The following is a 23,032-nucleotide window of genomic DNA, read 5'->3' as shown; positions in this document are numbered from 1 at the left end:
GCCTGGAAGGCCACCAGCTAGTGGTTGGCAGAGTGATTTCACTCCTGCTGAAGGCCCTTAACTCCCAATTGCTCCATGGACAGGACCCTGCCTCCTCAATTGTATGTTTCTTTGGATTAAAGCTTCTGCTATATAAATAAAATGTACTGTGACGACTACTAGCAATCTGCTTACACCAGCAGGGGCCAATCAGTATCATGCAGGTTGCTGGTAACCATGGTTTCCTCATGGTCAGCCAGAAGGAAGGCCAACAGGATATAGTTGATGGCCAATAATTACCCCAGCTAGGGGGTGGGACTGTATTCCCCAGTGCAAATGAAAGATTGCACTGAAGGGAAGGTCAAGAGGAAAAGGAAAGGGTAAGATAGCTGTGCATTCAGTATCCCCCTGTCAATAGTTATTGCAGAATAACTGCTGCCTCCTGACTGATCCTGTTCATAATAAAGAACCTGTATCTGTTGGGCAGAAGAGATGCTTCCCCTGGAATCAAAGCCCCTTTGTCACCACCAACCTTTTTCTACATCTTTTATCCTGTTCCCTAAATAAACCTCTGTTTTAGTAATGGCAGGCTGTGTGCATATTTGTGTTTGCTTTATTATATAAGTGTTTTTACAATTATATTCATATTTGCTTTCAAACAGGATGATGGGGTTACTTTAACATATTTCCTGCATATTGCACAATACTGCAGTATTTTCTTCTGCTTTATAAAACATTTATATTCAGTATCAGACAAGGAAGGGCAAAGGAGGGTGACATTCACCTGTTGTCAGTGATTGATGTTATAATGCTCTGTTCTCTCCAACCCAGCAGCCCAGAACTTGTCACACTTTCTCAAAAGGCTATATTATTTTGTGCCTTTTCCCCAGTGCTGAAGCCAATCATTTCCCCCCATTTCTCAAAAAGGCACTTTTATATCCTCCTATCTTTGTGTATTGTAGAGGAGTTTGCCATTCCAACTGAATGAAATCTTACAATGATATTAATACAGTGGTTTCAATTACTACACTACAATGAAAAGTTATTTACACTGAAGAAGAAATGTAGATTGAATAAAAGAATATCTTACCAGATTCACATTTAACTGTGGAATTTTCAGATAATGGCAGGGGCATTCTATGGTTTAAACAGCCGAATACTGTGACGTTCTCTCCTTTCAATGAAGACTGTAAAAGCACAAATACAACCAAAACATTTATAGAATGTGAAATCAACATTCCAAGTCTGCTTCCAAGACAATGCAGAAACAATAAAATAAGGTCCTGCAGGTAATTAATGCTTAATATGCATTTTTTCATACATGAGTCCTTTGTAGCCTGAAAATTCAACAGTTCTAACTTTGTGCATGCCCTGAGATATCTGGAAAAAAAGCTTTTTAAAATTCCTCTTTCAAATGCATTATTGAGGCCTCAAAGTTATATTGCTAACTGAGAGAAATGTGGCATGTTAAAAGGATGACTGCATGAGAATTGAAAAATTGCCTGTCAAAATGTGTCATGCCCTTTGAACAACTCAAAGCCAAGATCAACAATTAATATGGTAATTTTAGGCTAATAGCAGAATAGCAAAAAGAAAGTTGGAATGATTAACAACATCTGGGCTTGCAGCATATCAATATCGAGCAAATAGGAAACAATGGGCTCTAACTGAACAAGAGGCCGATCAGTTACCTGCATGGTTCCATTGGGTATGACATCACAATACAATATTCTGGACAATTTTGATCATTGTTTATGGAAAAATATCAGTACTTTGGCAGATTTTTTCTAGGTTCCTCACCACACCTTTGCTGCGTGCCAGTTTTTCTTAACTACTAGATCATTTAGTTGTCTATAACCTCTATGCTTTCATAATCAACACTAAAGTAACACTAAAGGTAATGTAGAAACTCCAAATAGCCTAACTATAGGTCTTTAGACTATTGTAGAAAATCAGAATACCTGGAGGACACCAAAGCAACATGGGGAGAACCTGCGAATCTTGACAGCAGGGTTGAGATTGGAGGGATGAAGTAGCAGCACTACCTACAGACTCACCATGCTGCCTACAGACCCACCATGCTGCCTACAGACCCACCATGCTGCCTACAGACCCACTACGCTGCCTACAGATCCACTACACTGCCTACAGACCCACCATGCTGCTTACAGATCCACTACGCTTCCTACAGACCCACCATGCTGCCTACAGACCCACCATGCTGCCTACAGACCCACCATGCTGCCTACAGATCCACTACGCTGCCTACAGATCCACTACGCTGCCTACAGACCCACCATGCTGCCTACAGACCCACCATGCTGCCTACAGATCCACTACGCTGCCTACAGATCCACCATGCTGCCTACAGACCCACCATGCTGCCTACAGATCCACTACGCTGCCTACAGATCCACTACGCTGCCTACAGACCCACCATGCTGCCTACAGACCCACCATGCTGCCTACAGATCCACTACGCTTCCAACAGATCCACTGCGCTGCCTACAGACCCACCATGCTGCCTACAGACCCACCATGCTGCCTACAGACCCACCATGCTGCCTACAGATCCACTATATAGATTTTTTTTGCAATTTTATTCAATCATTAATTTCCAAACAGTCCAAATATCTAATTACATTATAGACATAGTAATATTCTGATTTCATGATTATCTCAAGAGAGCATTTTATTTATTCTAAAATTCATGAACCTAACCTAATCAATGTCTTTTTTTTTCATTACCCAATTATTTATGAGTAGTTAAAAAGCTCATTGTGTCACACCCACCCGGTCACACCCACTACTGACGTCAGCAACTACAGCCGGTCCTGCCCACGGAAGACGGGACTCTCTATATAGCATCGCACCGGTAACAGGTCGGTGCAAGGTGTTGTTGGCATGCCACAACTGAACACTCTAACTCTCTGTCTTTCCCGCAGTTACATTCTGTCCGTCTGGCCCTCCCCGAGTTACCCACGCCTCCTGCCTGCCCTCCTTCCTGTCCGCCCTCCCCGTGACTCTCCTCGTGGATTTCTCCCCTTTGTGTGTCTGCGTCCTCGGACTGACTTCCCGGCTATTCAACCCTTGGAATCCCTCTCGACTATGGCATCTGGACACGTTTTGGCTTCAGGCGATAACCACGGACGGACTCCCGGAAAGACCCCGATATGACCTCTGACCTCTCTCTGTCACATCCCAAATAAACGTGGTAGCTCGGAATCTCCTGTCCTGGTCTTGTGTTCCGGTACACATTATATTGTCTCTGAATAAATATGATTTGAATATTTGAACACTGAAACACTGAAAACCATATTAATTCAAATGAAAGGAATTAAAGGTGGGTCAAATATTTATATTTTAGTTTCGATCATTCGGGCATCTTGGCACCTTATCACTTCTCTAGCAGCAGCCAGTTATTTTTGTCATGGGCAAACAAGATGGATAATTATAACTATGTATTATCTATCAGAGTCTCAGCAGCATATAATGTGAAATAATGTGCTTCATGTGACTGCAGGTAAAACACCTGCCACTGTCCTGAATCGTTATAACAACCACCACCAGCTTCTTTCCGTTGTGCTTCATGAGGCTGCAGGTAAAACACCTGCCACTGCCCTGAATGATTATAACAACCACCATCAGCTTCTTTCAGTTGTGCTTAATGCGGCTGCAGGTAAAACACCTGCCACTGCCCTGAATGATTATAACAACCACCACCAGCTTCTTTCCGTTGTGCTTAATGCGGCTGCAGGTAAAACACCTGCCACTGCCCTGAATGAGTATAACAACCACCAGCAGCTTCTTTCCGTTGTGCTTAATGCGGCTGCAGGTAAAACACCTGCCACTGCCCTGAATGATTATAACAACCACCACCAGCTTCTTTCCATCCTCAGTCACATTTAGCCATAGAATTTGTCTCTGACTGACCGCATCCTGTTATAAAATGACGATTACAGTCATACTAGCAGGTAATCAAAATATTCCCCTTTTCCACCATGTCCAATAACTGACTGAAATATTGTTTCAGATTATGTTTTACACTGTATGGTATCCCTGAAGACATTTTTCAGATTGACCCATATTGTACTTTAACAGAATTCTGTTGTGAAGAAGTAATCAAAGATTTTTTTCGGAAAACTTCCAAAAATGAATATTTTTCATTAATGGTAGGGGGAGGGGTACTAGTGGTTAGTTTACAATATCTGGCAACATCCTGTGACACTTCAAGTAATCAGTACCTGCCTGTGATCTTAGTTTCCAAACGGAAGCCCTTTAGTTACGATTAATAACAAAGGAAAATAGATGTCCTACAGTGAGCAATAGAAAGTTATTTGTTATACCTGTAAATTCATAAATTAAAAGTTTTAAATATCAAATCAGTACTTTTTCAAAAGTAGTTAGACTCACCACATTGAGCTTCAGCTCCATATTGAGAACACCTCCACTGTCTAGAACAGGCATCAGGTTTATAGAAAACACTGCAGCCCTATCTGGTGGAACAGAGATGTTGGGCCCAAAGAAAATATAGAAGTGCACAGAGAAGGTATCCAGCTCATTTCGCAGCGTTGGTCTGATGGGCCAGCACTTATTGCTGTCTGCTGTTGGGGCTAAGTAAGCGATGCTCTCCTCGGACATGACGACGGACACTTTTTCTGAACCATTCTGAATGAGGTTCGCTAAACTTGCTGCTGGCAATGTCTCAGACAAGGAGAAGCCCATGGCAGTACCAAAGGACTGAGGCATATTCAGAGCAGAGTTAGCTGAGGATCCCTTTAGAACACTGGGTTTGGAACAATCTGGAAAACAAAATACATTGGATACAGGGTGAGATGCACAGCAGTAATGCCTTTAGAATTATGCACCTTGTAGAACAATGCACCTTGCAGAATGATTATGACATGTTTATATGAATAAAGAACTCATACAGACATCCATGAAAATCCCAGCAAACATGTTGTATCTGACACGTTTTTTGTTCTACATGTAAGAGGCATTTTAATTTCCCAGTATGTGGGCTTTGCGTGTTAAACTCTTCAGATATCAAAGGTAATCTTTGCTTTTTCGAGATGTTTAAGTGTTTCTCAAGTGCTGCACTATAATAAAATTTGGAGAGAAGGAATTTCGTGAATTATATGAATGGCTTTTGCACTCTGAACCAAACAAGATAGCTAAACAGTAGAAAGATAAAAGCCCCAAAGTTTGCCAATCTGATGATGATATTAAAATTTCATAATGACCAATACATCAATCCCATCTTTCAGTCACTTATCTATTACAGGGCTGAACAATTCATCATTACAATTATTTAAAAAAAACATATATTAATTTCAAACAAACACTCATTCACAATGATCACGTATCAGAGAGTGGGTTAAAAGCATCATTAATAATTAAGATATATTACCGCTTTAGAGATTTCAGTTGTAACAGAACTAACAGTGTTACGCTATTATATGGCTGAGACAAAAATAAACCTTCTTCACACTAAATCTGAAGGTGGACCACTTGTTATTCACATTTTCATCTCCTGTGTAGCTCATTTTGTGAGTTGCTGTCCATGGCAGTGTCAACTGATATTATATTCTGTAAGATGTACAGGAACCCCAGCCCTAGCCTCACCACGCAAATTCTCCAGGCTTCCTTCCTGCTTCCTTAATTTTAATGATAGTGTCATTCATAGAGCATTTTTTTCAGATCTCAAAACAACCAGGCAGTTTTAAAAAACAGGAAACTGTACAGCAGCAACCGCAACCATTTCATTCTCCCAGGCAGAAAACCTTCCAGCACCACGACTCACTGCTGACTTAGATCATTATAATGGACAAGACTTTGATTATGTCCTTGCAGTAATATTGTGTTAATTCATCTAATAAAATTCTATAAAGACTGATTCAGATTTATTATTTTTAAGAAAAAACCAAGGACAATTAAAATCATGAATTTCACACCTCCATAACAGTTATGAGTGAAAAGACTTTCAGTGGAATATAACCGCTTTACAGGAAAATCTGAAGACAAACAGAACAATATGATATTGAGCGTAATAATAAATACATTAACTAAAATGGCAATCATTTAATATTTCATATTCCATCTATTGCGCCTATCCCAGTCAGCCTATCCCAGCCTATTCCAGGCAGTACAGGGCACAGAGACGGGGCACACCATGGATGTCATGCCAGTCCATCACCAGGCCCATGCACACACACATCTATGGACAATTATAAAATAACATTAAAATATTTGAAACCAAGAAACTGTTTGATTGAAACCAAAGTCAAACACAGTTACAAATCTTTATCCAAATATTGCATTATGTCACAAATGTATAATCAAAAATTAAAAATGAAAATCTGTACCCAACTGCAAATGATTCATCACGGATTAGCTAAGAGTGAGTAGCACTGTTGCTTCCTGAGTTGGGGGATCAAATTTCACGTCTGCTCTTTGTGTGTGGTTTCTTCCCACAGTGCAAACAAAAGCAGTTAGAGTAACTGGTATTTTGAAATTGCCAGTAAAATGGGCCTTGTGATGGACTGGCATCCCATCTGTGGTGCCTGGGATAGGCACTGGGATTCCGCATGACCCTGACCAGAATACACAGTTGGAAGATGGATGACAATAGACAAATCTTCTTGTGTACACTAGTGTTTTACAATAGACCTGGCAGGAGTTTTCTGCTGAAATTTTGTTTCCTTTAGATGAAAGAAAAATGATTTGTAGGAGATGCAGTTTTACCACCATAACAAAATTTAAGAGAGGCTACCACTCATGGGCGTAAATTATGGGGGGGGGTTGTAGCCCCCCCAATAAATCAAAACCAGCTAATACAACCCCCCCAATAATCATGTTTCCCCTGTAATGGGTGGAGACCTCAACCCCCGCAATGTTCCAGCCAAAGTTACGCCCTTGCTACCACTCATCATTTTCCCCACAGCAACACATTTTGATAAAGACAGAGCAAAATCTTAAAATTGATTGTTCTCAGTGAAGCATATGTATGTTACAAAAGACACGAAATAGCAAGAATACATGAAAAGTAACAGACAATATACTTTATGTATACTGTCGGTACATAGAAAGAGAATGATAACTGCTTTTAAGCAGATTTAAGCAGTTATATGGGTGTTTTCCTGACTATACCATACCATTGACTCAGCCAAATGCAAATAGAATATTTGGATGGACCTGCAGAATTTAAATCATATAAAGGATGTACTGTATAATGCAAGAGTGAGATTTTATTTTAAAACCGCTGTACAACAGGTAGTCTGTGTGATATACCACGCAACACAGGATTAAGTTAATAAATGAAAACGTGAAATCAATGATGCAAGGAGCCCAAGGAATAAAATTTCATAAAGAGGGGTGCTTACAAGTCCTCTGACAGCCAGTTAATTTTTCATAAATTTATGATAAGAGAAGACAAAAATTGAGAAAATGCTATTGCTCTTTTTGAAAGGACTGACCTTTGACCTGGACCCCAATTCGGAAGTAGACGTTGACATTGTTTAGGTTCCTCTCCACCAGGATATAATACCACTGTTCCCAGGGGGGCAGGGGGGTTTCCAGGTCACAGGAGCTCCACTCACGGCAGTTGCGAGAGGTAGAATTATGTAGGGGGGGTGCCCTGGCTCTGACCTTCACTGTCACTGGGCACCTGTCCGTGCTCCTGTTCCTTGTGTTACAGTCCACAAGCTGCACCTTCACGCTGGAGCTGTAGTTTGGAATGAAAACTCTGACAAACAAAAAGTAAGAGATCTTTCAGACTGAGTAGGCTGGTGTTAGATAATAGTATTATACTAGAATAACAGCGGCACAATACAAGCCATGAAATGTTTGGTGGTATACCATTATTGTTACAATACATTTTAATTATGTATCATGCCTATAGGTGAAAGTGAAAATAAATAGGGTACTCTTCAAGAAATATCACTCGATCCATTAAGCAGGAAAAAGCTGATTACCAGAGCGTATCTATAAAAGCAAATGGTGTCGTTAGCAGCAGCCTCTTCTAAGGATTCACCACATACTCCACTAAACTGTCTTATTTTAATATTAATTTGCCATTCTATAATTAGCTTGTCTACTAATTGGAGGAATAAAGCATTCATGTATTTCATATGAGCTGAATTTCACATAGGCTGAGCAAGAAAGATAGAATCTGATCAGAATTGTAAATGGACTATCACTATAAAGCCCGCTGGACTTCACTGCAATATAAAATTGCAGCCGGTATGCTGAAGATCTCTGTAATTGCCAGGGTCACCTTTTTAAAAGTGTTTTCATCATATGTCTAATATGACATTGTGGATAATAAAATAGATTCTGAGGGTGACCTTTTATTAAAATAAATCATTTTAAGGTAAATGCATTAATAAATGTGACATGTTAACCTTCTATTGGAAAGAACAATAGTGGCTTACTTGTAAAGAACAGATCTGTTGCGAACAGGGACCACCTGATCAATGAAGTATCCAGGATACAGCACAGAAATTCCAATCAGCTTCTGCACAATGAGCTGTGGCTGGAAGAGGTACTGACATTCCTCAGAGAGGCCCTGACAGTTTTGAAAAAAGGTGGAAAAATAATCATACTGTGTGAATCTTTTGTGACACAGACCAACATAAATATATAACCGACTGAATTAGATACGTACTAGCATTTAATAACACACTGCTCATACTTCTGAAGTATTATGCTACTTTGTGATGTGACACAAGTATTATTATTATTTTTTATAAAAACTGAAATTGTTTTTATATAAATACAATCATTGGGATGAAGTTATACATCTATAATAATTTACAAATATTTAAGCTATATATATATTATATTAAATAACCAAATCATACTTATCAATTATTTTTGCCTGTCAGATGACATCAGCGGTCTATAGTGAAATTAGGTATTTTGGTTATTTCTGAATATATACCTTAAAATGTTTCATAGGTTGCGTGTACATGAGTATATTATGCAGTATATATTTTCTATTTTTCTGACATATTACATGTATATATTGACATGTCATAATTCAATTTGCCCAACACAATAATACTGCCATCAAATTATAAAACATTATGTAATATTCATTGTATTGGTTCTTGGCCTATAAAATAATGAAGTGAACATAAATCAGCAGGCATCTAATAAAAAAACAATACAATGCCTGAACAAAACATCACAAAACTGTAGAAGGATGCAGCTTAGGTACCAGTAGAAGACAGTCATAATTAATGTATTACAATTAAATCATCATATAAAATGATAATATAAAATCTTTAATATAACACACCAGAGAGCTGTTACAGAATTTAACAACTTCAGTGAATTCTGCTTGGGAAAAAGCAGTCTATATTTAACACTGTAGTTAATAAAAGATGCCTGGACAGCACTGTTTCACTGATTGTTGTGACTTGAATAGTTTTTATAGATTTATAAAAAGAAAATACATCATTAATATCAATAAATTTTAAAGAAATTTAAATAAATTGATCTTTCTCAGTTTGTGAAAGATGCAATAGAATTACCTAATTAAAAACTGTATATATATTCAACAAATCACAAAATTTCTGGAATCAATTGGCCATTGGTGTAAAAGATAAAACTGAAAGTGAGTTATATAGAACTAGAAATTCATGATAATTATTATATTTTAGTAGCAAAACAATGAACACCAACATTGGCTCACCTTGAACTGTCTACAGAGACAGGCGTCTTCTGCCTGTCAGTATTTCCATCTTTGACAGACTGGAATGAGTACATTACTGGCAGAACTGGGGCCACTGTCTGTGAGGCAAACAGGCAATGCAACTAGACTAGAGTCAAGGGCTGAGGATAAAACTGAATAGTCAAAAAGTGTCAAAAGAACCACAAATAATACCCTAGACTCTAGAGCTAATTCAGAAAATTCAGAAAAAGTTCAATCCTGAAGATCCAGAATTAGATCTAGATGCAGATGCGGAAAGACCAAGCAAGAGCCCAAGAAACTAAAAACATACTGAGCAGAGTGAGATTAAACAAATATCATGATTACTGCAGGTGTGAGTGATTGCTGAGTGAGAGCACTAGGATATGAGCATAGCCATAGTGTATGACCATTCCCATAAAGTAACCTGTGAATAAAACCTTACTCCAAAACAAGCAAAATATATAAACCCCAGGCAACTAGAGCTTAAGTATTCAAAAAGTTGGACACTCTGAATTACAATCAAACAAGGCATAGATTATATCCATTTGCAGGTGGAAATTTTCATAAAGAAATTATACTCTGGAAGGTTGGATTCAAAAGCTTGTTATCCATCATGGCACAGGCAAATTACAATGCAACCTTTCACCATTCATCCCCTGCCCATTTTTATGCAGGTGCCCTTTTTCTCAGAATGATCAATCACTGTCATGTCTGGCTACAGTCCTCCCTCCAGCAAGAATTAGGGTGCTATAGATGATTCATGGCATGACTGGAATCCTAATGTCTGGAATCCTATGTCACAGTGTTATAGGTCAAAGAAATTATGGGCGCCATATTTAGAATCTAAATAGCATAATACCAGTCTTTATTTATTTGCTAATAGATAGATAGACAGACTTTATGAATCCCAAAGGGAAATTAAGGTGCAAACAATACAAATGCCCATTAGCACAATTACAAGATGACAGACAAACAGAGCAGGCTCAAATGAGACACAGAAGAAATAGCATTTCCCATCTGTTGTTTGTGCAGAGCAGTATTCGCAGGATAATGGCACAGCTGGTGTAGGGATACAGGGATACCTTGAAGTCTTCTTACGAGGCTCCTAAATTGAACTATAAACAGCTTGTGTTCCAATTTATTGAAGATATAATAATACTTACAACTGAGAATACACTGAAGATGGGACAACTGAACATTTAAAAATGCTTAAGCTGAGTTCAGGAGCATATACCTCTATCGGCTGGTAAGCCCGCCTCTTAAATAATCCAAGTCAGTCCCAAAAGGGAAACTATTAAAGATACATTTTTGGCTTTTAAATCCAGTTCTAAATGCATTGATTGTATTTTAGGCCCAGCATTTGTACAACTGCACTACTAAAATGACAGTGGTAGCACAAATAATGATGATCCTCATGATAATAATATATTGTAATTGGTGAGAGAGTTATGTACGTGCCCTCATTAAGTCAATATCACCAGTGGTACTATTTCCAATGACTGGTTTGTCTTAATCTGCCCTTTAAACATTCCAGGAAAATTTACAGGGCACAAAGAAAGAAGATAAAACATGAGAGAGAAGGCCAGTGGTGTGGAGAAGCACAAGGTGTCCCACAGGGATCAGTTTTAGGTCCTGTTCTCTGCCAATGACACACAATTATATGTGAGTGCTGACTCAATCACCTCCCGGCCACCTTTTTCACTAATTGACTGCCTTTATGAAGACCTTGAATATCTTGCAACTTAGTTCTGATAAAAAGAAATTCAAAATTCTTCTAGCTGGTTCAAATTGAGTGATTTTTGCTCTGTCTGACTTGAAAATGTATGCAAATTAGGTCCTAGTACAACACTCAACAACAGTCCATAATTTGCTGATAATAGGTTAGTTTTATCATGCTGTTACTAACGGAACAAGCTTTGGCATAGGAGATATGGACCAGAGATGGATGATATGACTACCTCATGTTGCAAAGATGTATCTTGTAAATCTGTGTCAGGGCAGCTTGCAGGTTCTTATTTATTGCAGCTAAGTCAGAAAGTAGCCCTGGTTCTGCCTATTCTATAGTCCCATATCTTTGCTGCTAACAATCACTGTGTAATATTGAAGGCTGATAAAATAAAAAAGATACGGCCTGTTATATATAGGTAGGAGATCCAATCCACTTCTTCTTGAATAAGTGTGTCACTCTCACCTCTCTGTATTGGTAATAGTTCTGTTCCATCTGAATGAAGCACCTCAAAATTAAGGCAATGGGTCAAATATTTAAATTGGAGCTATGTTTGGCTACAGAAATTCTGGGCAATGGTAGTCCAGTTGTCCTTGTTTGTAGTTAGTTTTGTAGTCATGTCCTGTTCCTTCTAGTGTTTGAATCTTGAGGCAGTGTGATTGGTTATTACCTTCCCCTGTTCCTAGATAATAACAACCCTGGCCTGTCCCTCATCATACCCTAGTTATCTGTATATTGTGCCTACCCTTACTCTGCTCCTCAGTGGGTGATTGTGCCTGCTTCTGGTTCCAATGTGTGTTTATATCTGCTTGGTGTTTGTCAGTGTTGCCCATGTTCCTGTTTACTTAAGTGTTAGGTTTACCCCCCATTTACACTTTATACCCTACCCACTTTAAACCCATTTGTCTGTAAGCCGCACCGTGGACCATCCTTCCTTCATGCCCTGCCATAACAGACCATGGCATAGGACAGAGACAAATTGAAGATATTGGCAAATACTGTGGATATCTGGTTAGCGTAGTACCTGATAACATGTCCGGGTATTCAGCTGGGCCTGTTCACACCAGGAAGCTTTGATCTTATATTGTGAATGCATAATTGTTTGCTTTTGGTGGCTTTTTCATTATATGGTCTCTCTTGCATTTATCAAAGTGAAAAAAGAAGGTGCTCAGCTCCTTTTTTTAGCAAAATTTCATTGCTTGGCAGGTGGGCATCCCTGCTTATGAAATCAGTAATGGACTGGTACCTTGCCAAATGCATCAAGGGTTGTCACTCTTGAAGTGGTCCTTGACCTGTTCCCTTAATACTTTTGATGCCTCTTGTCAGGTTGGACATTGTGGCACTGTGCACTTCAGTGTCTCCAGTGCTGAAGGCTGCATTGCCAGCTCTCAGCATATTCTGGACCTCATTAGTAATCCAAGGTTTCTGGTTGGGAAGCACTGAAATGGGTTTTTCCCCTCCTCGTCTTTCATGCTATGCCTTTTCTCTCTCAATTCCTTTTCACACTGCTGTGATCTGTTGGATCGAAAATTACCACAATCTGGTGGAATGAGGAAAAAATCGGATTGACCAACAGACAAGAATAGGGACTTGGCTTTCTGGGAATTGTGATGCTTATAGTCTGTGTATTGCTGTGTGTTTTACTTTTGACTGCATCTGGAAGCTTGTAGGTGATGGTGGTCTTTTTCTTTGGGAACACGGGTTTCCTGGGTGTGTTAATGAGTGGATAGGGAATATACAATTACAATTGTTTTTTCTTTTATTTCTATAGTATAGGTTTTGTTTTCAGGTAGTAAATTTTTTTTACTGTTGACTATAGCATCCCAGACAATTGGCTACTTACCTCTAGAAATAAAACATGTATTGTGGTAAATTGCACTGCGATTATGTTTAGTGAGATTTGGTACAGGTGGGGGGAAAGTATCTCACATCATATGTTATGTCCCTCTCATAGACCACACTGGAGGAGCTCCACAAAAGGATTTGTAATTGACCCCCACCAGTGTCCTTTGTCTTGGATCCTTACAGTGCTATGAACCTGCATAACACTACTTAAATTAAAATGATTCATATACAAGTATGACTGCCTGACCCATAACCTATTTATCGGTTCACAGATGCTAAATAACAATATAATGGGCAATGTGAATATTGTTGCAGGCACAAAAAAAAAACAAAAAACTGTGCGTCCTGAAAATGAACATTACCAACCTTAACAGAAATTTTCCCATCATCCTTTGGTAAATGTGCAGCCAGAAACCAGTCTCCTGGAAGAGGACTAGTAACATTAAAGACTCCAGTTGTTCGATTGGGCAGCGTCCATGTCAATGTGACTGCAAAGGAGCCAGGAATGATGGTGTCACGAGGGAATCGGGTGTGCAGAGGGTTGATCACAGGTGGGGCTCCAGATCTGAAATACCTATATGCAAGACAAAGAGACATAAAACTCACACATCTGCAAAAATGCAGCAGGTAAAGGTGGAAAAACAACATGGACACGCAAGTCTGTCGGAACTATATATGTCAACAAGAATATGGTATTGTGGATCTGTTCACTGCTTTTAAATGAAACAAACAATAACCAGTAAGTAAACAATTCCTATTATGTAGGGCAATGGGAGTTTCTAGATCTGTGATAATTTGCACCCCTTCCAGTTGCCCTGTACTGCCTGGGATGAGCTCCAGGCTCATCATAACCCACTTCTGAATAAGCATCATGGAAAATATTAGATATTTCGGGTTCCAACCAAACAGTAAAGAGTTTCTGGAAAGCTACTTCAAAATCTGCAAAATTGAAAATCCTTCCTAATTCTTCAGTATGAGAACTTAAGAAATCGTGAAAACAGGGAATATTACATCATTTTCAGAAAAAGTTTTAAGTGGGTTATAAGTAAAAGCAACAGTATGGTGACTGTAATCTACATCTAGGCATCTGTCAATAACAAAAAATAAAATTTTAAGAAGGGCCAGTGTTCTTTCATAATAATTCAGCAGCTGAAATAATCCATGCTGCAGAGTAAGACCTTCTGACTTGTGATTTCCTGAAGGAGATGTGATAAAAACATTTAAACAGCAGGTCAAGGTGTTCCAAGTTGATAACATCATGGTATGAGTTTTCTCCACATTTATTGCCGCTTAACATTCCTTGAGGGGCAGATATAAAGGTACAAATGCGTGCTCAAAAAGCAGATGCTCCACTGGCCAAATGGTCTCCGGCTCTCCACCATCCCCCTTCTATACCTGTATTTTGATTTATTTCCACCTTTTTTTCTATAAATATACTACACCTCCCAGAGCCTGGATATTTCAAAGACCATTTAATCATGTACAATGCCTGCCCTTGCTGTGCATCCTTCTAAGCAATAGTAGCTTTCAGAGGTGGAAAGTTCAGGTCCAAAAAGTGCAAATCCAGACCAAAGTTTTGTTTCAACCAACCAGTTGAGCGGTTTGGACTTGCACTTTTTGGACCAGTACTTTCCACCTCTGGTAGCTTTTGTCTGGTTTCTCATTCTTTACAAACAATTATTAGCTAGGAGACTGGTCCTGTGAAGATTTGTATCATGGAAGCACAAATAAATAATTAATGCTATTCCATTTATTTATGAAATTACTCCAAACAAATGTTTTACTTCTCTTCAACACTTGACAGCTACAGAAACTGTGCATTACCAAACTGGTAATGGTTCCTTTCCATGCATCATATGCTTCTGTTCCATATCCCAGCCAGAGAAATCAACCTTTTTGATTTTTAAAAAGATACTTGTTTTATTTAACTTTATTGCACTAAAAACCATGAGACAATATTTAAACTGGCTACTGATTCTTCAACATGGAATTTGATACACTTACAGATTTTGAAATTGCTTTATGATTGAAAACTATTATCTTTAAATTCTTCATTCCTATGCCGAAGCAACTACATGAGTTTTCAGTAACAAACCTAAATGGAATGTGATACTGCTTTTTGCTTCTTATGGACACCCTTTGAGGGAATGTGATACTTATTGGGCAGGATAGCCCCTTGCCCAGTCATGGTCAACTGATGAATGTTGTGGAGGTGTATTAAACCGATAATTCCCTCTTCTATTCAAATACTGTAGTGGAGGGACAAAGTACATGAGGTATCCCTTGTACAGTAATTTATAGTAATAGCTAGGGGTATAAATCACAGCTTTCCTCGCGATACGATACAATATCGATTCCTTAAGCCAACGGTTCGATTTTTTTTGATACCTCAGAAATTCCCATGATACGATACGATACGTTTCGATTTATTTCGATACTGGGGATAGTAGTCGAAATGATGAAATTTCACACCATCCTTTACATTTCAATGAATTAAAAAAGGCAAATATAATTAGCATTTTATCATATTTTATTGGGAACTGTAAAGAAAATCTAGTGTAGTCAAGTATCAAATCAAGCAAAATAAAGTGCAATAAGGTAAAAACAAAAACTTTGGATGGATTTAGATTAACATGGTGACTAATTTTTATTTTGAATCAAGTTTTCTCCAGATAAATACAAAAGTGTAACAAAAAGTATAAAAGTATCTCCATAACAGAGCATGTGAGCGGAGCGGTGAGAATTTCCGCTCCTCGCTCACGAGGCTGTTGGCTACGCCCGCTCCTCCGCTCTAATTCGCACTAAACCGCTCCGCTCAACACCGCTCCTCGCTCCACTAAAATGTCCTCCCGCTCCAGTCAAATCGCTCCACGCTCGCTCCAATTTAAAAGAGGGACAAATAATCTGCATGCCTAACAAATGTCACCTTAAACCGAAGCCTTATGTCATAAAGAAATATGAGCAATGGCAACATAGCCAGTCAGAACAGAAAATATTTATTTTTAAGCAACCTATCGGCAACAACGGACAGGTTTGGAAATGGCATTCCACACAAAAATAGGCTTAAAAGTAAAGGAATCAGTGGGCTTAATAGCCTAAAGAATATACAGACACGTTTTAAATTCCTCAATTTTTTTCTGTTGATGCAGCACGTCTCTAAAATAAAATTTTACGTTACGTGAAATAAAAAAAAAATCTTATTAGACCTACTTTGAATGACAAAACGAATTTATTTGATTACCAATATTTACTTTATAGGCTTTTTTACTTTAATTTACTTTATAGGCTTTTATACTTTAATTTACTTTATAGACTTGATATGCTACAACCATATAAAACTTGCACGCGTTTTGCTCTGGCTTCCGCTTGTTCGCGTAGCACACTCATGTTTCTGAGAAAAGTGATTCCAAAGTGAATCTTTACTCACTGAAACAGTTTCACCACATTGTTTTTCTTGCTGTACATTCTTGTCATCTATACGTTTGATAAGAATAGTACACTTGTATGATTTATCAGTTTCCTTTGTGAAATACTTTGTGAATTCCATCTCGGCCAATTTGTGTAACAGTCTTGATAATTGTACAGATGAATTCTGGGTAGATTTGGGCACGTCTCAGAATTGTAGTGTGAGCGGTATCGGAGCGAAATTGGAGCGAGACAAAGCGACCGCTCCAGCCTTAATTAAAAAACCGCTCCGCGCTCTGACCAAATTCTGCCCGCTCCGCTCCTCGCTCACGCTCCGCTCCACTCCGCTCACATGCTCTGCTCCATAACCGTCATGACCTGCTCCTATGACCCTCTCGTGTGCTACGCCCCTCATTAACTTCGCGTACAATCCTGATTGTTCCCAGCTGTTTCTTATTGTTTCATCTAGTCCCGTGTATTTAAGTCCACATCAGAGTCTGTTGCCCAGATCTGTCATTGAAGTTTTCCCCCTGTTATGTGCTGTGCTTGCAATAACCCCCCCACGTTTGTTGGATTTCCGTCTGCCTGATCCTGATTCCTCGTTCCCTGCTCGCCCGCCCTATGCTGGGATACAACAATAACAAAGAAAAATAAAGTGCAATACAGTCAAATAAAAAACATTGCATGGACAGACATGTAGAATGAGGAAGATCAACATGACTGACTTCTGCAGTGAAACAAGTATGTCAGTATTCTGCTTTGAGAGGTTTTTTTTTTTTTTTTAAAGAAAAATTTAATGGTCAGCGTGTTCAGGAGATTGTGTGCTCTGAGCATAGCGTCCTATGTCACCTGCCATACTAAACACACGCTCTGAAGGTACGCTAGCTTGCGAACTACTTATAAATGACCAAGTCAAAATGATCTACCTACTATAAAAATGCAAAACATATATTTATGTATAAAATATTGAGTACTCTTTAATATTTATTATTATTACTACTACTATTATTATTATTAATAATAATAATAATAATAATTTCCCTTTGGGATGAATAAAGTATTTTTTAATTGAACTGGGATTTTAGTTCCTTCAACTTTCTCCTTCTGAGCTCGCTTTTCGGAGGGAAGTTAATGTCGTAGTTTTGATGAACAGTCCGAAAATGCTGCTCCACAATGGTAGACTGACAGAAGAGGCAAACGCACTTCGAATATGACATGGTGGAAAAAAGAAAGTCCTCCTCCCATTCCGTATGGAAGTGGTAGGTTTTTGGCTTCTTACTTGGTCCAGCTCCCCCATTCATTTTTATACCCTTTCTTAAGTTTAGTAGAAATAAATTGGAGGCTAACTAGGCGACTCGGTAGCTTGCAGCAGCTGGCGCGGTTGAACGCGTCATCCATCCTCTATTTTTTATGCCATATGATCTACCCACTCTACCTTTGCAATCGACCAGTAGGTCGCAATCGACGTATTGGGCGTAGACCATGTATACGTCGGAGTGGATCATGAAAACAATACTGGAACAGGTGAGAAAATAAAAACGCATGTATCGATATTTATGTGGTCACATCGATGCATCGGATCGTTTGCGGTTGAATCGCTATATCGATACAAATCGATGTATTGTTACACCCGTAGTAATAGCACTCCAAGAAAGTATATTGTTGAGAGGATCAGAATGTTTATAATATATGCTATTTACCCTTCATAATCTCTTCTGCTATAGACAGCCTCTAATAAACCTTTTTATTGAGCTTATTCAGAAGGTGGAGTTGATGTTTTCCCCTCCACTATGGAAAGGAAGTTGGCACTAGTGTGGTAAAACATGGCCAAAAATCTGTTTGCAGAAAATACAGGACATCAGGGTAATTTTGAAAATGACGTAATGAAGTCTGCTTTGTCCTTTCTTTAGAGCACATCTATGTTATTTGTCCCATTTTGGGCATTTGTATTCCGCAACTTCTTTGTGTATAGTGATCTTACCAGTACAAAGAATGCTTAAAACCAGCTCTTGAGTCTTCCTAATGTTTATTTGTGGGTGATTGTGACCACAGCATGCAACAAAGTCCCAATTTCCTGTACTCCCTCTGATTAATGAGACCCATAATGGAGGAGTCTTGTCAAAACTTATGCAGATGACAGGACTCAAAGTTGCATTTGAAATCTGAGATAAAACGTTGAAGGGAGATAAGACAGCTCATCATCGGCCCCCTGCACTCCCGACAAGCTTCCTAGGATCACAGTTCTGCAGTTTCACAAACCAAAGCTGGCCAGTCAGATTGTTGGTGATTAAGGATACCATAGGGCCGTTGATGTTCATCTTGATGAGTTCATCTCCCAGTAGGCAAGGCTGAATATTATTGCCGGCAAAAAAAAAGAAAAAGAAAAAAAACTGCGCCCATCAGATAAACTGCAGGGGTTCTAGTTAGTCACTCAAGTTTTCATAATAGTCTGATTGGGAGTTTTTGGCTTGTGCTGCTGGTGTTTGCCGCCTTAGACACAGGGACTATACGGCTGGGGAATTGTCGGTAATGTTAAGGTGAGGGCAAAGAGGAGCTGGAGGATTCCAGACAGCTGATTGACAAGGGATTTCTGCTCCCTGTACTCTCGCTGATCCCCCTATTGGAGCAGCCCTTGAGGGATCCTGCAGGGCTAACCCCATCAATCCCGGGAGGCTTGTCTGTATGGATCCTCCTTGGCTCTCTTCTGCCTTTGTTAGGGGAGATAGATAATCCAGAGCAGAGTAATAGCAAATGTGCTAATGCTGGTATGTGATGGACAGTGAGCCAGGCAGGGAGCTGATGTAACCTCCCGTTGAAACAATGTTTTATCTCATTAGCCCAGTGCCAGGCGACTAGTTTTCTTGCAACCTTTGATTTTCTTTGTCTTGCTCGAAAAATTCTTGGTGTTGTTCTGTGGTAGTTCGGGTCCAGTTCCCCCTTGTAATTTTCTCCCCCCTCACAAAGTCCCTTTTTCAGCCATTTATATACTGCTCTCAGATCTTCCTTATTTTTAGAACAAAATGCTCTCTTATTTTTATTAAGCAAATTCCTTCAGATCTTTCGTAATCCATAGCTTTTTATTGGCCCATAGCTTTTAATTATAGGAACTGTGTTATTCACACAGAAGTTGTAGTAAGTAACACAGTATTTTTCAATATCTTCACCATGTGACTCAAAGAACATATCCATCCCAGTCTGTTCCTCAGAGCCTCCTTTGCCCGTTTCCTCAGCCACCAACTGGTAACAGACAGCTGCTGAGCATTTGAGCTTGTTTATAGGAATGAGGTGAACCGGACGTGGGGTGATGGTGCTACATTTGACAAAGTTGGCAATCCAATACAAAATTTTAAATATAAAACAGCAAGACAGTATATAGTGCAATTTAATATTAAAAATTGCTGACCCAGGGTGGTGGTGGGGGTTCTTATGTATTATACATATCCCTCATTCCTGTTTATATGGGGGAAAAACATATTTTGCAACTGAAGATATTCATCCCATACTTTTGAGCTAAAAAAAAATCTGTTTAATACAAATAGCTAACAGCTATATCATATCTTTGCTTAAATAATGTATCAGTTTGAAGTGGAAGATATTAAATATAATTATAGTATCGGATGGGTGCATCTTTAGATCAGTAGCTTTCTAAAAATTTCACAATCACAGGACTATAAGTTGTGTTGTGCAGTATCAATAATCAGTGTCTCTTTTGTAAAATGAGGTCTTGAAACCTTGTTTTCTCATACTCACACAGTCACGTTGCGATCAGGGCAGCTGTCTCCAAATGTGCCCCCCTGCTCCTTGAATGTGATGAGATTCCAGACAGCAATCATGGTGTCATCAGGCACATTAAAGTGGAATAACTCTACGCTGGCAAATGACCGGAAAGCATTCAGTTTGCGAGGCGTCCGGGTGAAATAATCAGTCACAAAAAGGCAATCTAGGGAATGGAACAAGGAAGAAATCAGTTAGATGAAAGATGCCTTGTATTCTTTGCATTAAAGGATGGAGAGATCAGCTCTTTATCTTGTTTGGATAGCATTCTTTAGAGATCTGAATTTAGTAATTTAATTACATTTCATCTGGGTCACGTGTCCTTGGCTTCCATTCAAATTCAGCCTCTATCCAGAATTAATTTTCTTTCACTCCTCAATATGAGCCAGTAAAGAGGAACAAAAAGATACCTGCAATCTGCCTGAATGAACCATGGCATTCTTCGACACAATAATTAGTAAGCTTTCCATTTTTAGACGATTTGTTGTGGAACATTCACACTACATTCATTAACAGTATTGATGCAAAAAAAAAAAACACTTTTAAAGTCAAAGAAATTATACGGATGAATAACTCTACTCTTATTCCAAAGGAACAGTCAGTTCTCTATCATTTACTTGCTTTGTGTGCTTTATGTGACTAAAAGCAAAGAGAACTTGTCACAAATTCTATAATTAACATAAAGCAGTCTAACTTGTTAAGCATTTTGTAAGCATTTCTGTCATTTTCTTAACAGCAAATTCTTGCATTAAATGTACTCTAGGAAAATGTGCTTTTCATGTTGCTTCCTTTGGGATTTCATGAAAATTTACACATTTATTTGCAGCAGTGCTTTGAAACACAGCAGGAATCAGAAATATCCTAAATGCTTTGTAGACAGGCAATCTAAGCTGATCTCCACGCTGTATGTATCATTCTCGTCGCTCATTCACACATTATCAATGGTGAGATGTTTTTTTTACAAAAAATCTGTGAGCTTAAGCCGTGCTCTAAAAATAAGACACACTGCAGCACACTTCTATAGTTTTTCAACAGACCAGCATTTAAATTCATGCTCACTTAGTACAAATTCATCATAAATGTGTGTGATTTTACTTGTCCAACACAGAAAAAGCATAAGTCTAAAATACGAATCCTGCCTAAAAATATTTTTTCAAAAGACCTAGAACATTTAAAAGGTAGGTCCTGAAGTTCAAAAACATGTTTGGGTGTTCCTGGGTGGGGCAAATTCTGGTGACAAGCCCAAGGAGCCCCCTGTGGCCATTTCCAATAATATAAGACGCATTTTATTTTATCTTTTGGTCCCAGGCAATACGCTCAGACATTGTTTTCTCATCACGGTTATTTCTCTTCCCATGACACATCACCCATTTTGCTGTCCAATGTATTTCACTTGTACTGAACCTTAAATGGCTATGTTTTATTTCAGCTCTACATTTTCACTAGGGGGGGAGGGAGAGCTGTGGCTCAATGGGTTCAGCCTCTTTTCCTGTGATCAGAAGGCCACCAGTTCAAACCCCAGCCTTGCCAGAGTCTCCACTGGGCCCTTGCAACAGCCACAGCCACACAGTAAGACCTGATACATGCTTGCATCCTTAGTTGATTTATTTTGTATGTTTTTGCTTTATTTACAGTAATTCATAGGTCTTAGTTGATTTTTGCCTTTTGTGGCTGGGGTAGTATATTTTGATATTGTAGGGTTGTGTGCAATGATTAATTTAGACAATCATTTGGTTTGCAGTTACTTTGGTTGTGGGGGGAATGGTCTTTTCTATGCAGCATAAAGGTGTGGCTGAGGGCGGAGATCTCTCAAAAGGACAACCCCTGGAGCAGGAGCAAACCATGTGCTGCCATGGCAAGAGGGGGGAGTCGGGGTTTAGTTGTGTGTTGCTCTGTTGAATTATATGTAGTGATTATTCGGTTTACCCCTTTGTGTGTTAATTGGTTTGGCCAAACCACTATGTTTCCTCAGGTCTCTTTATTAGAAGGTCAGTTTGTTTCAGTTAATATTTTGCTTTGTAATGTTAAGTTTTGTTCATTTTTGTTTACCTCTTTTATGGGCCCGGTTATTAAGATCTTGTTTGTATTTTGGGGGTTAATAAAGCCCTGTTTCTTTAATTAAGTTCCTGTGTTTGTGTTGCCTTACTGCTTGGTCCCTCACAGCCCCAAAACACCCCGGGGGCACCAGGTCACACATAAACATACACATCAAAGGAGAGAACATGGGACATGCAAAACACAGTTTCAAAACAGCTGTACTCATGTTTGTACAAATAGTGAATAAAGCATCATTTAGTTTTGTATCAATTCAAATTCCATCTTTCTGTTTCTGTGTCACATAGATCTTTTTGCTGTCTCTATGGGAACAAGTTTTCCATGTATCTTTATGGTACTCCATCATCATTTAAATGCCATAGCGGTCCACCCTCAGTAGTGACAAGGGGTTCAGTCTTGACGAGTCCAAACGGCTCCTTATCCGTTATTGCCTCTTACCCAAGAGGTTTACTTCTCTCTCTTGGACAACTAACTGAACCACACTGAGTGACATGACATTATAGGCATCAAATTGACTATATAAATGTAAATTTTATATCTGCTTGGTAGGG

At 39.0% G+C, this 23,032-nt stretch overlaps 1 protein-coding gene across 3 annotated transcripts in view; it reads right to left on the bottom strand.

Annotated features, from left to right (window-relative positions):
- tmem8b (transmembrane protein 8B) overlaps positions 1–23,032 on the bottom strand; it is a 49,692-nt gene that overhangs the window by 6,762 nt on the left and 19,898 nt on the right. For 2 of the 3 annotated variants that reach the window (XM_023818304.2, XM_023818305.2), the window contains exons 2-7: positions 20,403–20,592; positions 13,614–13,821; positions 8,412–8,545; positions 7,455–7,723; positions 4,393–4,781; positions 1,070–1,166 (exon numbers count right to left, since the gene is read on the bottom strand). In XM_023818304.2, the coding sequence (XP_023674072.2) occupies positions 1,070–1,166; positions 4,393–4,781; positions 7,455–7,723; positions 8,412–8,545; positions 13,614–13,821; positions 20,403–20,592 (1,287 nt within the window). Of the gene's footprint in view, positions 1–1,069; positions 1,167–4,392; positions 4,782–7,454; positions 7,724–8,411; positions 8,546–13,613; positions 13,822–16,674; positions 16,740–20,402; positions 20,593–23,032 lie in introns of those variants that run through there. The other variant, XM_072708921.1, reaches the window with a different exon arrangement.

This window comes from Paramormyrops kingsleyae, chromosome 2 (assembly GCF_048594095.1).
Source record: "Paramormyrops kingsleyae isolate MSU_618 chromosome 2, PKINGS_0.4, whole genome shotgun sequence".
Lineage (NCBI taxonomy): Eukaryota > Metazoa > Chordata > Actinopteri > Osteoglossiformes > Mormyridae > Paramormyrops > Paramormyrops kingsleyae.
Note: the sequence above shows the minus strand (reverse complement) of the source record. Positions and strands in the feature narration are given on the sequence as shown.